Here is a 16,077-nt window from a genome sequence, read left to right as displayed (position 1 = left end):
AAAGCGGATTGTTCTAAATGCAAGTAAGACATAAGCAAATACTATTACTATTTTCTTTAAACTTTGATGTATTATTTTACGAAGAATAAAACCAAAGATATTTTTTAAAAAAATTCCCTACTATGTTGTGGCGTAAATTGAAATATTCAAAAGCTTAATGAAAACTCTGTCTATGTATGAAATACATACGATATTTAATATTTACAAGGGCTATATTGTGAGACTGTTAAAAATGAATTGATGTATAGCAATTAATCTTACCGTAAGTATGAGATTAAACAAAAAATATTTACATCACAAAACGCAAAATATGGTTAACATTATATTCTGCATCAGAACTGTCTAAGATACTTGAAAATTACAAAAGTTGTAGCAAATTATTATTTGATCAACGTCATAATGATTCTGAAGTTGTTATTAAGCACTTCCGATCATTACATAAATCGGCAATACTAAATTAATAATGTTTAATAAAGATTATGTGAGGTAAGTATAACAAAAAGCTTCAATGTTATTGTAACTATTTTACATACTTAATTATCAGCCACCGAGAGTGAGAACGCACCTGTAAAAAGAATTTTGTACAACACAAAACAACTATTTTAATACCTATTATAAATCACGGTTACAATGTATGGAAAGAACTATCTTTGAGGCGCAGAGTGTCATAAACATAAATTGAATATCTTTTACTCCAAATGACATAATTACATTTGTTTAAGTATTTCGGGAGCGTCGGTGGCTCAGTGGTTTGAACACTTGACTTGTAATCCACAGGTCTTGGGTTCGAATCCCGCCGCCGTGTACCAATGTGATTTTCGATTTTTCGAATTTTCATATGTACATAATTTACCCGATGTTCTTACGGTGAAGGAAAACATCGTGATGCAACCTGCACATATCGGCGAAGAAATTCAAAGATATGTGTGAAGTCAACCAACCCGCACTTGGCCAGCGTGGTTGACTATGGCCTAGTCACCCCGTATTAGGGTAGGCTCCGAGCCCCTCGGTGGGGACGTATAGTGAGCTGGTGATGAAGTATTTCGTTACCTAAAATGATTCCTAGATTTATTCCAGACAAATTAATAGATATAATTTAAATCAAGTGTATGTTTTGTATCAGAATTCGTCCCGAGGTCAGCTAACTGGAGCCGAGGCAGTGAGCTAAGCGGCCGTGTCCGCTGTGTCGGCGTGTTTACAGCCGGCGAGCCGTTTCGAAATATTATCTATTGGTTTTAGCGTAAGTATTCATGTCAAACATTATGTCACATTAATTACAATCGAGAATGTCCGGCATAAATTAGTCATGTACACGTTCATATGTACATTTACTCAAATACGTCTCTGTCGAAATACGGACCTGTTTATTTTAGCTCTAATTAAACATAATATGAACATGTAATAATACATATGATTCAATTTTTGTATTGCATATAGTTGCAGAAGAAACAAAGAACTGCTACAAAAATGGTTTTCATTCAATTTTAAATTTCCATATCGGCGTATACTAAAAGCTTCCTGTAATATCAATCGACGCAAGAGGTATGGCATTAAATGGACAAATAACTTTACAACATGGTATAATCGCCTGCCGCGCACCATTGCTCCGCCCAGCGACTAAGTTATGATCGATAAAATGCTCCTATCTCCCCATCTAGCCCTGAAGGTTTATGAGTACTAATTAAGCTTCTTGTTTCGCGAATTCGCTCTGTATAGGGACTGAAACTAATTATTAGTACTCCGTGAACTTTTTTATCTGGCGCGCACGAACAATGCGAACGTGACTGTACTAGCAATCTCGCGACGAGTATTATTACCGCTTCTCCATTGGGCACTACCGCGAAAGAATTGAGAGTAAATTCATCGCCTTTTTCGTAACGACGGTTACACACGTACTCTCATTACGATAAGTAAATGTCGATTGTATATTATCTCCAGGGCGGTATGTACTCCAAACGGCCGGCTATAAACATTTGTGATGTGGAAAACTTATAAAGTATCAACAATATTGCGATCTGTCATTACAATATATTTTTATATAAATATTGACGATTCTGATTGCATTGGCGTCAGCTAAATATTGCAATATTACACATATTTAATGATGCAACAAATTATGAACGGCTAAGTAGGTTTATCCTTACACTATCATACTTTAAACATATCTTTTTTAAATCGAAGTAAAGCAGACAGCGAAAATGAATTAAGAGCTTTACAAAAACGCACATAATAATTTACTGTAATAAGCCTTAAATTGAATTTAAAACTTTAACTATCGTAGTGGATATAATTTTCATTGCATGTCAGGAAAAAAAACAGGCAGCTTTGATATTAAATGGGTTTAGAATCGATGCCATAATTGTTCAAAATTTTCAAGTTAATAAACTCTTTGTTAAATATTCTAATTAGATAATATGATATGTATATTTATATGATGTTAATAAAAGGTCAGTATTGAAATAAGCTCAGGAACATGAAAACCAATGAAATACTGTAACCTTACTACATATTCACCAAATGTAAATCGCAATGAAATCGTACTATCTTTAAACATAGAACTAAGTTACGATTTTCAATAATACCTTTATGGCAGTTCTGCACCGAATGACCATAAATTGCAAAGATTAAGGTCAATAACGCAATGGATAAGATAACTACTAAGAAAACGTATCTAATAACATAATGTGCAGTGTTTATTCGCTAAATAGAGTCATAATGACAACAAATCGGATAACTTTAATAAACTTTAATTAATATTTAAAAGCTCCGTTAATTTTATCAACCGCTGAGAACAAACTCGTAGAAGCGCCACCTGTTAGCAGCAAACAAAATTACCATAAGACGAATGTGTACCATCAGAGACATCTATTAACGCGGGTAAGAAAAATGCAAAAGAGGTTTTATGTTTGCACATTTGAAAAAATGTTTAACGACATTTTTTACCGCGAACGAAACAGAAACCGTGTGTTTAATATTATATTCACTATTTTTGTAATAAGACTGGCAATAAAAAATATTTCGCATGCAATTATTTTGAAGGTTACGTCTTGTCTTGAGTCTTCATAACTATACTAAAATCTCAACGATATTTGATCTTGAAAACATGGATATGAATATACAATTAAATTTGAATAAAACACAATTTGAATCAAGGTTGTTTTTTGCTTCTTAACATAATGACCAAATACCCATATAATAGCTTGAATATACAATACTAAATTATATAAGCGTGTGATTTTGCTATGATAACGAAGTTTTCAAACTATCGACTAGTTTTGGATCACTACCAGCTAAACCCAATAATCAATCCTTAAGATCGATCTGCAGTTTGTTTTAATTACTTTGAATGGGAGGGGATTAAAAATGGTTTAATTGCACGCCAAACGATCGATAAGAGATTTGATTGCTATTACATTAAAATGTTTACTACAAATTCCTTAGATTAACAAAAATGAAATCAGGTCTAGTATTGGGTTTGGCCGTAGGAGGTAATGAATACTAGAGAATAGGCACGGTTTTACAAGCAACCATTTTAGAGTTGTCTATAACAAAAGTTTCTTATAAGCGGATAGGGCAGACCGAATACATTTCCGTCATCTTATTGTAGGCATGCGCCTTTGGTCCAGGAAAGCAATGTTTAAGTTAATCACATAATGCAGGTTATATATTAAATTGGACACTCTTACAAAACTTCTGTCCCAAGAAGTAAAATATTCTGACTACGCGTGTGTTGCAAAAGTCGCCTATTATATGTAATTATGCGGCCGCATAATCTGAGTACTTTGCGGCGCGGACCCCAATTACACTTAGCGGACTTCTTAATATTGTTCATTATGCTAAGGAAATGGTAAGATTTTGCTAGTCGATTATCCTTTTAAAGTTGCAAGTAAACTTAATGCTCGAGGACGTAGACTAATTAAACATCAATGGCTTTTATTATCATTTTGTTTACCGTATTATTGTTTTAAAACTTTTAATTGAAATTATTAATTAAAGATATTTATAACAATGTTTAATATGAAAGTTATCTTCTAATATAAAATACAAGTATAGTTTATATTGTCTTTGCTTGAACGGGAAGCAAAAAAAATGGATTAACCGAATTCAATACATACATTACTTACAATCTTACAACTTTAATTCTAGCTTAATTATTACACCAGTGATTCTCAAGCACTTTGCTGAGGCACATTTGTGTGCCGCCAAATTTTGCATACTTTTGTCATAAACTATTTATGCAGCATGTTGTAGTAAGTAAATTAATTTTTTTTCTTTGTTTGCCGCCAAATTTTGGAATCGTTAAATATGTACCGGAACAAAAAAAAAGGTTGAGAATCACTGTATTACACAAAACTACATAAAGTTAAATACGCTGCAAAAACAAAACACTTTAACATAATACGTGTATTGAAAATTAGTACCTTTATTATCCAACAGAAATCTTGACAACGCTTAAATTAATATAATTTGTTTATCCTCATATTTCGATAATCAGAAAACTGATTCTTTTAAAAGATTTTCATCTAATCAGCTCACATTAAGACTTTAGCAAAGTAAAAAACAGTTTTTGAATTGCATAAATTTCTTGCAACACGTATAAAATATTCTAGCTTACTCTTAGCTTTTAATTTGTAAACACCTTATAAGAATAATGAAAATAAATAATAATAAACCACAATGTAATTGTTAGAAAATAAAATACGATTCATTTAAAGAACCTGCTTCAGTCGCACCAAATATCATAAACAATGTATTTTAATTTCATACATAAAATATTTAAATAAATATGTAAACATAACACAATATGTTTAGTAAGAAATCAAAGTAGACGAATCCCTTGTATTAGTCTAGTCTAGAATGTGCATAAGAAAATACCTATAATAGTGCGAAAATCTCAATACTACAATTTATATGTAAAATAGTCATTTTAATCCATTGAAGTTGGAAGATGTCATATAGTGTTTGAAGCTAACATTATACATATGTTGGTATGTAAGAGTCGTAAAGCGGTCCTGTACCTTATAATCGTACGCTGTACCTATAAATACAGCTTATCCAATTTTTATATTTCCTGCAAGCTCCTTTTTATAATTATCTTTATTAATGCTACACATAATAATCGATTGAATGGAATTTTATAAGTATCGTGATGTTCTTGCACAGTTGCTTAATGAGTGTGTTATCAATTTTTTCGCAACATGAGCGGTCCATAAATACCAAAGAAATAAAACCATTTTCCTCAAGGATATTTCTCTAAAACTAACAAAAATGGTTTATATTAAAGCTTTTAGTAAAGTAAAAGCTGTTTGTTGTATTGTAATAAACTTTGCATCACGAATGAGTATAAGGAATAAACTTTTAATCTTTTAGGCTGTTATATTGAACACATTTTATGTTTAATTCAAAATCGCAACTGACGCGTTTAAGTCTTTTCTAAGCACTTTGCAACTCTGACGTAAAATCATAAAATGAAATATCGAAATGTTTCGTGGTATTCAAATTGTGTTCTGCATATATACTTATATTATAAAGGCATGAAACCATTTACGGACTTGTCGGTGTTAATATTTTTAATCTAATTTCATTACTCTGTGTGATATTTTAAATTTGTATGATAACCAAATGTTACAAGGGAAAAATACTTATGAAGGCAAACTATAATCATAAATCACAGAAGAAATATTATAAGAAGGCGTGGTGTTCCTTGATCGAACGTTTACAGGCAAACATGTCAATTTATCTCAGACTATCAACATTGTACTCAATTATAATATTATAAACATATGAAACAAAGTGATAATTTCAAACCAGGAATTTTATTTATTTAAATACATTTCACATAAATATTAATGCCGCATTGTGCTGTGCCCGTGAATTATTCATACTTGACCTGATCATTAATCTGTCATAAAATAATATATGATAAATATCCACGCTGATAACTATTTGAAAGGTTTGCCATATCTTAAGAGACATTTTGCTTTAACTCTTATCTGATTTAATTATTATTTAATATGTATAAAATATGTAGTTTCTGGTGTAACTTTATATTCAATTTTCTCATAATATTTTCCTTCACGAATATTTTTATTTCTTCAAAATGTATTTCATTAATGATTTTAATATTGTTGTTACGATCGTACACAAAACGCTTAATTACAAGGCTCCCTTGACTGGTTTTATTTTAATGTATAGTGTTAATTATACGTAGTTTTTGTTTTTTTTTTTCATCTATGTTTTGTGTCATTAAGAAATCGTAATGAGTACAATCTTTTTGTAGCTTTACGATTCCCTGTCGTTCATCAATGCTATTCATGGACTTGCAAGTATATGTTTTATTTTAACCATACAAATGTTCATTTCCGAATCTGGAAGAAGCAGAATGCCGCTTATAGACAATGAAAAAAATACACCCTCTTTAGTCCCCTACGTGGCGATGGTACAAATTGGTGTGCCGCGTGTAATGGCAAACATTAGCATTTACAAACTGAAGACAGCCATGGAACAACGCCATCTGTGGCCTTATTGCAGCTTTTGACCAAGTAAGGACTGTGAAGTGGATTTTTTCATAATTCACTGAGATTATTACCATAGTTTTTAAATAAAATTAGCGAACCACAGAGTTTTTTGTAAGTTAACTTAATCATTATTCCTGAAAGCGCGTTTACTTCACGATCAAGTAAACTATTTGCAAACAGAATAATAAGACAATGATGTTGTCATGACAACAAATATCGGATAAGTTAAACAAAATACCTGCGATCCATTTTGTATTTAGTACTCTAGTTTACTTAAATAATTAGTGAATTAGTGAATTAGAGAATCATTCGAATTATTTTCCTGTGAGAACCCAATTTATTATTTAACACGTGCATTTGTCTATCACATTTTGTAAATTAAATCAGAACACTGACGCATATTGGATTAAATTGTCAACTAGGAGTGGCGCGAACGTTTTTTATATGCGGCATTAGAATTTTAAATATCGAAACAGTTTTTATATAGTTTTAAATATTTAACTTTAACAAGAAATACCTTAGCCGGAACGACAGACTACCGGAAAAAGTCTCCGACGCCCTGTTATGGCGGCATTTCTCATTCCTCGCCGCCTTTTCACCTTATTACGGGTGTTAATCTGTCTCCACGGTACTTAAACTACAGACATAAATACTGCAGTCCGACACAGTATCTACTAGTAAGAGAAATTGTACATTATGACTGTTAAATTTTCTCATTTAATTTGCAGACAGTTGTTCCGACAAACGCCGCAGCGCCATCGATCAATGCGGAGACGTACGTCTGGTACGATTAGTCACGAGCGTTTGCTCGAATGCACGGTTTACTATACGTGTGTAGAACTTATTACAACTTAGTAAGTCTTATTTTGCAACAGTTACTTTGCTCTTGAACTTTATATGTGTTCCACCGGAGAATGCTAAGTAGCTTTTTGATGATTCTTAACAAGTACTAACCGAAGTTTAAACTATGTCTTGAATATGATCAAGAACAAATTCAGATATCGAACCTAATGAACATAATGTGTTACATAATAAAGATAATCCAATATGTGGTGAAGACGTGTGCTTTGGATAACCAAACAGTGTTAATTTCACTAATGAAAACATTGTTTAATCATCACTCGGAGCTTTTGTTGTTATTAATCAACAAAAACTTGTACTAAAAGATGAGGTATTTTTAAAGTTTTTGACTTTTCCATGGAAAAACAGCGTTAAATAATAAACTTTGATATCGTTTAGACATAAGGTAGTAATTCTATTTGTAACCTAGTGTATGTTCAATGAGGGAATAGATACATCGACCTCTGGTATTGTGTCTAAGGCTAAGGAAAGCTTGGCGTTGCGAGAGCGCATCAGCACAAGAGTGCGACCTCTGCGCGGCGCACAGGCAAGGTCACGAACGCGCGTGCGCGTCAGTCGTGACCCGCTCGCGCGCCTCGCACCACACCACGCCACGAAAATCACACTTGAAACAATTTTCATAGAGTTCATTATCATTCGTGTCCAATGCCATTCCGTGCTGTCTCACTGTATGTAATACATCGGTGATATTCAACCGCGCTGTTGGCTCGTACATATCTACTGCGCGATTTGATTTTATGCGAATAGTCTCTATATATAAGTATAAAGTGCCTACTTTAGGTCGATAGCATTAAAGCGCTAGCACCGAATAGCGACACGCTGAGATCATAGACCGTTTAGTTTGCAGCAACGCGCCACAAACTTCCAGCTCTCGTGTTAAATTATACAATATGCTGGATTACATTCACAGTGAACCCTTGCTACATTATTGTTGTCCGAGTGTAGTTCCACACTGTTTTTGTACGCAAAACTATTAAAAAAAATGAAAATTTTGTTGTGCATTTTAAAATTATACACTGTACTTAGTTTAAAAACGATTATTGTAACAAAGTAGTTCAGTATCAAAAAAACATAACAAAGATTTAATTAAAGCAACTTGGTGCGTACTAAGTAAATATCAGCATTCGTTTATCTTTTGTGGTTTTTGTGACTTCATACCGCGGTGTCTCTGCAGCGGAATGTTAATTCCGCAGCTATTTAATTCTTAATGGCAACAATGAATCATCAATCTCGTCGGTAATGCTTAACAATAACAGACATTTTCCTTTTACAGTATTCATTACTGTTACATTGTTTTGTATATCGTACTTAATAGTTTTAACAATTTGGAAGGACATTAACGCTGACATGTGCTATGACGTGAAGAAATAAAGTCATGAATTCAACACTTATTGGTATTTCTTACTAACCACTTATTAATGTGCCATAAAAGGCAACTAAGGCGAGTATGAATTCTTTAGGAAGCGACGGTAATAAATCAGAGTTGGACGGACGGTGCTTTGATTACTCGTTCAGCGAACGTTTTCCATAACTTTGATGTTATCATCGAAGGTAGTCATATGAACATATTCTAGCCTAATGATGGGCATAAGAAATGAAAAGAAACTACCAACCGCTTTGGCAATTAGCGTATTTCTTAGCAATCTTATGTAGATATAAAGCAGTTGAAGGTAACGGTTAGATGCCGTGTACCATATAAGATGGTAGAAGAGTTGACCAAGAATGGGATACATTATTCAAGAGGATCATTTACATCGCAGCGCAGCGGAGACGTGGCGGAGCGATTCCTTGTACGTAGCGAGCGGCGCGCCCGGCACTCGCACCGCGCAAAAACGCTTCCACCTCGCCCCTTACAGTCATTCTTTTTTCGAAGAACTGCGATAGAGTACAGCGAGCAAATTCTTCAGATTCAAGAAAAACCTCCTATTCAATAGGTTGTAAAGCGAAAATAAGTTTATCCAGAATTGATATAAAAAGCGTGTATAAATTCCGTCATGTAGTTTGCAAAAATTACATCAAAAGTTGAGGATATATGTATTAGAGTTAATAACAAAGCACTATTGAAAATGTACTTATATATCGAATAACAGAAAGCAACGAAACGATTTTCCTTTACTTATACAGTTATAAAATTTATATTACTAACATCTTATTTTTTGCCGGACTTTGCTACGCCTCTGTTATTAACATAATATCTAAAAAATTCTTCATACCACTGAGATCGTATGCGTGTGAGAGCTTATCTTTGCTTAAGTTTAATTAAAGACAATTATAAAGCCTTCTTGTGCGTATGAGACATAACTGCACAGCGGTAACCTGTCCGCTGCGAAATTAAAAGATACATAAATGGAATAAGAACAAAGCAAAAACAAGATTCGCATTCATTAAACGACCGACTGCCATGCACTATTTCGTTTTTGGAATCAAATAAGGAAAAGAATAAATTCATTGTGATATGAATCGTGGTAGATATCGATTGAGTGAAATAATTATATCGGCATCCGAAAAACATTCGCGTGACGCGAGTGAGAGGCGCGCCCTTGTGCCGCACTGCTTGCCCGCAGTAGGCAGCTCGCAGCTCGGAGCTTGAGGCAATATCGTCGTTTTCGGGCCCCGAGCGCACCCCGCTACGACCGACACGCAGGTACGCACGCGAGTGAATGTACAGCCTTAAACGCATGGACCCCAAAACTCATTAATGTTTTATTGTCTCCTAATTATGTTTGACGAAATGTCACAGCTAAAGGTCGAAGGTGTAACGTCACCCAGCTATTGATATCTATTTCTAGTGTCTGTTAAAAGCATCATTCGCCGCATATTTTATTATAATGGATTTATCAAAGGTATACTAAAATACTCACATTTCTCATTTTTTTATTAACTTGAAAATAATAAACTTTATCATTTAAATAAATGTGTTAAAATGTTTCGTTAAATTTCTATTGGTATTTACTAAATAAGCAACTATGCTTTAAATTCAAACATGAGAAAATCACAATTTCCGTTTTTATCCACATTATGCTCGGCAAGTACATACGTCAAGAGTTTATTACAATTGATTTGTAAAAAACTAATGAATATTGATCTGAATCATATTAAATTTAAGTCTCGATATTTATTATAATTTAAAGTTTGTAACGAATCAACTTAATTAAATCGTACGTTGATATTTACTTATAAGGCGAAGCTAGCCTTGTCGAAGTTATGTTTGCCTCTCTGTCGCACAAATGATCACTGAGGTATCTGTCTTTATCACACTAATAAGCTACAGTATACAATACACACACGCAATAAAAGACACATGTGTGCGCGGCCAGTCGATGTCAATGTGATGAATAAACAGTTTCTCCGATTTTACGATTCAACGATTACAGATACCTATCTATTTAAGTTGGTTAATGATTTTGAAATCTTTAAGTGGTCTGATGAAAGATTACAATAAAAATTAGAATAGAAATAAAGTTTGAAATTAAATGAGATAGATATTGAATAATATTGATTTAAACTAGCGTCAAAATTAAACTAAAGCTCTGTACCAAACAAACTTAATAAGTCTTAAGTATGTAGAAGAAAATCTACCGTCTTCTATCGTCAAATCTAAATGAATATTGAGAAGGAATGCGCTGCGTCTAATATTGCCTTTCATTAGTAATAACTAATTGTGTCCTTTAAAAAAAAGGTAGGGTTTATTCTAAGTAGAAACATTTAAGTAAAATAATTGATTAATTGTGTCATAAGATAAACGTTAAAGAAACCAATAAATGTGTTCTATATTTAAGTTATTTAATTTTTACGTGGCCTTCAAAAAATTTACCCGTTTGACATTTACGTTTACATTTAAAAAGTATTTTTATTAAATAAAACATTAAAACTGTAATACACAACAAGGTTAACGATTAAAAATAATTTTAAATGCGTATTGTTTTTTTAAATTAAGTTTATCTTTCTTGTATAATTTAAGTCGTCGTTGCGGTAACGGTTAGTTTATAAAATTAGACAGAAGCTAGTCTACATTCGACTTCAACTATGCATAACTTAGCATTTTGACTTTTTATATTTTCCTTCCGTAATCTTTTTACTCGTACCTTGAACTTTAAAATCTACTAACTTGCTTACCTAAATAATTAGATACGTTACAATTTTATACAGCTTTATTAACAACGTTCATGCGACTAATTTACATGTAAATTAAAACGGAAAACTAATAATTGTTAACATATCTGAAAAAATCCTCTGCCGTAATTGTAATGTTGTTATCTCAGGTTTTCCAAAGAGAATGAGTGAGATGTTATTTAAAGTTTTAGATACAGTCATGGATGTAAAAAAATACAATGGTGCAGCAACAATACAAAATTCACATAATTTAATATTTAAAACAACAACACAGGAAAAGTATCTTATCCATGACCTTGCATCGCCTCGCTGTGTTCGTTAACTGTTAGTTTATTGTACGAGGCTAAGTATTAAATCAAATTGACCAATTCAAGATCGTTTTGCCAAAATTGAAAAACATTTGTGTCTTACAGCTTAAGATTTCTTTATAAAATGCTTTATGCTTCTCTTGCTTATACTTCCGTATGAAATAAGGAAAATCTTCTTAATTTTCGATTTTACAAACTTTACTCGTAAAAATTTAAACGACTGAAACTATCACGGCCTTCATATGAGTTGAGTAATATAATTTTAATTATAAAAAACTAATAATTCGTGTATCGCAGCTATCATACTGGCCACTAGGAAAAATTCTAAACATAATCTCGCCACAAAGAAATCCCCAAACGTCACAAAAAGTTGCGTATCTCTATGAATAATGAATACCCACATATCATCTGCTACTTTCATTTTCAATCTTATTTTAATGCTCAATAGAAACCCTTTTTAATTGAAAACATATGAAGGAACCGTCCTATAAAATGGTGATGTCTTACAATTCCGAGCCTCGATGTAAGATAATAAAACCCTATAATGGATTTGCTCTTGTGGTTGTTCACTTACAAAAAAAGGGAAGACCTGCCTACTCCTTGGTGTTCAAGGGATCTGTTCATAGCGTTTCCGATACCAGATAAAAAATATGCGAAAGCTCGACCTCTGTGGTGAACCTGCCTTTAATAATAATTGCATAAAGGCCCTTCGTTTTAAGTAAATATAAAATTGCACGAAAGCTGGCATAACAAATATTAAAACTGGCTACTAAATTAATATAAGTTAACTACAAATATTTATAACACAGGTAAGTAAATATTTCGATACTATGATATTTTTTTTTGGTAAAACGTCAGATCCATGTTATTATCATCTTGCTCGAAAGAAATTTTATCCCCCGTAGAGATTTCTGTCGGACATTGCCGCATCGAAGCCATGTTACGTCGATGTATCAGTGTGGCTCAGGCAAGGCACACAGAGGTATATACGTACGAGTGTGTGGGCGTATGTATATGTGTGTGTTTCTGTACAGAATGGGAAGTGAACCCTTTACGTGGGGGAAACCGTTTTTTATTTGCGCTCGGACAGCGGCAACAGGTAGAAAGGATGATCGTTAATTTTTAAAGGACACACTGATCTTTGTATTTTTTACGTGCGGTCACTGTTTATACTGAGATAACTTTGATTAAAAGCAGAAGCATACACTTTTTAGTGATGTGCAAAATATTAAAATACGTAAGAAACTCGTTTTACTCGATCAAAATCCTTATTTTTTTTATCAGAAGTCGTTAATTTCAAAATGACGTCATCAGCCTGCAAGTCGCTACAGGAGTAACCGAGATCCCGTTGATGTCTTTTACTTTGGGCTTTAATGCCTCCCGCCTTCTCGAGTTTGTTGACCCTATTTTTAGTTATTTTGTTCCCATTATGATTATTTTAAATTTGTGTTTATGTCTTGCAAATGTTTTTATTATTCGTTCATGGGAAAAGGATTACAATGTTATAATTTTTAGAACGCAGTCGTCTCTCGTTGTTAAAGTGAGAGGATAATTTTAGGGTCCTCGAAATGCCTCTTGTGGAATCGTAAACGTTTTACGAAGAATGTGAAATCTTACTTTAATTCTCGCCAAAATGAAAAGGACCTTATAAAATGTCTACATAACTGTTATGACTCCCCAAAATTATTTACCGGGCAAATAATTATACATTAAATAATGATTTGGGCGAGAACGCAAGCGATGCTAAGATCATCTCGAGGGCTCGCAGCAACGAGTATAAGGCAATAAAATAAGACTGCGCCGGAGCAGGGGCAGGCGGGGGGGCGCGGGGCAGGGCGCAGGCTGTCGCCTTGCGGACTCGCCGCAAGTCAAGAGATTCAGCGACACTATACCAGTAGTGGTCTGCCCAATGGTTTTAATATTAAAACTGTGGGAGAAACGTACTTAATCCTAGATATATCATAGTTATTAAGTTAAAAATATAAATCCTAAATTTGCTATTAGTGTTTATTTACATTAATTGCGGTATTAATAATTCTATATGTTATTAAAATTTTTTGGTAATCATGAAAAACAAAACTTAGCAATATAAACATATCATTTAATGTTAGATTCAACGAGTTATTATTTCGGTAAAAAGAAAATAGTCGGTGAGCGCTTGAGGCGTGTACCACGGCGCAACAAAAAGTCGTCATTAAAGTGTTGGAGGCGCGGCGCGGCGGCGGCGGCGGGTGAGGCCCGCTGCCCGCAGCCTCTCGCCGCGACCTAAACGATTCAGCCGAGTTTTTATCACAGGACTGGTAGGTACCGAGCCATATCGAGCTTATTTATTTTTACTCGTTTTTCATTATTTTTATATCCTTATATACACTTTTATCAGTACCTTGGAGAAAAAATAATAAAAAGGCATGCCCTATCAATATACAAAAAATGTTTCTGTAAACTGCATACATACGAGGGCACATAATTATTATAATAAGATACACTACGATAGTGTCACTCTCCTACTATACCTATAAGATATGTACAACTACAAATACACTATCTTATTACCATTTTAGTAAACTTTTAATTAGTAACACAAGCCAATCATTACAATTCGATTGTTTTATTTGATTTTGAAACTATGACCAATAAAATCTTAATTTTGCATTAACTTGTAGTCGCAATATCGAGAGACGCTCTAGCATGCATTATGAATGACATGCACATGACGTGTTTTTGCTGTGTTTAGTTTAATGGCTCTTAACTAGTATGTTAAGCTTAAATATAAGCAAGTAGACGAGAACGTGTCGTCGTGAGTAACGCGAAGCAGCGCTGAATACGTTAAACTTCTCGTCATTTGCCGTCAATTCCTAAAAATAGCAGACGTTAGATCATCATTGTCCGCGGAGGTCAATATAGGCAACATCAAATATACGCTATATCAAAATAATTAAAATATAATAGTTTAGTTAGTAAATTAAAGTGGTAATCTTAATAATTCAAAAGAACGTTAAAAAGTCAAATGTGGATAAAACTCGTTAACAGATACAAATCTTCTAATTTTTTATTACAACAACGCTCGACAACTTTGTGATGTTTTTAAACAATGTTAAATGAACCATGTCTACACGAACAAGTTCGACGGACTATGAATATCATAATCATAAATTGTGAGCATATTTATTGGGCGAACGGCGCAGCATCAGAGTGTGATCGTTGCCGACGCGGACGCTCTCGCGGCAAGTTCAAGGTAAACCCGTCGCTCCGCCCACACGGGCCACTCGGCTCAGCCGCTCCTAGCGCGCCTCGCGACCGTTACCCTGCGCGCCCTGGCTGGACCTCCTCGCTCGCGCATCCACGCACAACGCTCGCTTGCACAAACAATCCATTGTTTCTAACAATGCAAACCGATCCGATGAGGTGCCAACGCAGTACCAAATTAATACTCGCCTCCGATTAAGTATCGACTAGACGTTTTATCATCACCACGCTAAATACATATAACCAGCTCGTTGCACTGCTGTCTAAATTGTACGTCCTATCGTTAACTTGTAGTAAAAATTTCAAAACGTAAATTAAACTGTTCAATTACATTGTCGGAAGACAATAATGAGTTTATTAGATGACTAGCTGTTGCCCGCGACTCCGTCCGCGTCGAATTAAAAAAAAAACAAAAGCTAGTAGCCTATGTGTTCTTCCGGGCTATCCTCTACATCTGTACCAAATTTCACCGAAATCCGTTAAATCGTTTAGGCTACAAACTCTAACAAAAATCTTTCCATCCATCCATTCATCCATCCATTCATCCATCCATCCATCTAAACTTTCACATTTATAATATTAGTTATAATAGTTAGATTAGATTAGATTATTTTTGTTACCATGCAGAAATTCAAAAACATACTTGGATTTCGACAAGTTTTAAATGTTCCTAATGGAAATTCCAATCATAAAGCTGTAGATATCTGATACCACTATTTTTTGTCGGCATAATATGTATCATAAATTATGCGGAGGCGATAAACTTGAAGGCAGCTTAATAACATACGCATAGATACGTATTCGAAATTTTTATTAAATTGACACGATTTTACGGCGCTAGCAGTTTTTAGTACATGTCTATAGTAAGTTTAAGTTCAAAATACTGAGTAAAAGTGCAATAAATTACCTGGGTATTGTGATAACTTGTCCCAATTCATCGACAACGTGATCGGCGAGAACGAGCACTGTGCCTTGGCCGGGCGCGCCCACCACCACAGATACACCGCCGTCCACGAGCTGGCCGCCGCCGC

General features: G+C 34.0%; 1 protein-coding gene across 1 annotated transcript in view; it reads right to left on the bottom strand.

The window, feature by feature from the left end:
• The window catches only part of LOC106100333 (protein grainyhead), a gene marked incomplete at its 5' end in the record, with an annotated part of 89,114 nt that extends 73,039 nt beyond the window's left edge, over positions 1 to 16,075 (bottom strand). The window contains one exon of the mRNA XM_013279157.1: positions 15,954 to 16,075. Within this exon, the coding sequence (XP_013134611.1) occupies positions 15,954 to 16,075 (122 nt within the window). The remainder of the gene's footprint in view (positions 1 to 15,953) is intronic.
• Positions 16,076 to 16,077: the final 2 nt, after the last annotated feature.

Source organism: Papilio polytes, unplaced genomic scaffold (assembly GCF_000836215.1).
Source record: "Papilio polytes unplaced genomic scaffold, Ppol_1.0 DF824047.1, whole genome shotgun sequence".
Classification (NCBI taxonomy): domain Eukaryota; kingdom Metazoa; phylum Arthropoda; class Insecta; order Lepidoptera; family Papilionidae; genus Papilio; species Papilio polytes.
The sequence above is the reverse complement of the archived record's forward strand: the minus strand, read 5'-3'. Positions and strand labels throughout refer to the sequence as shown.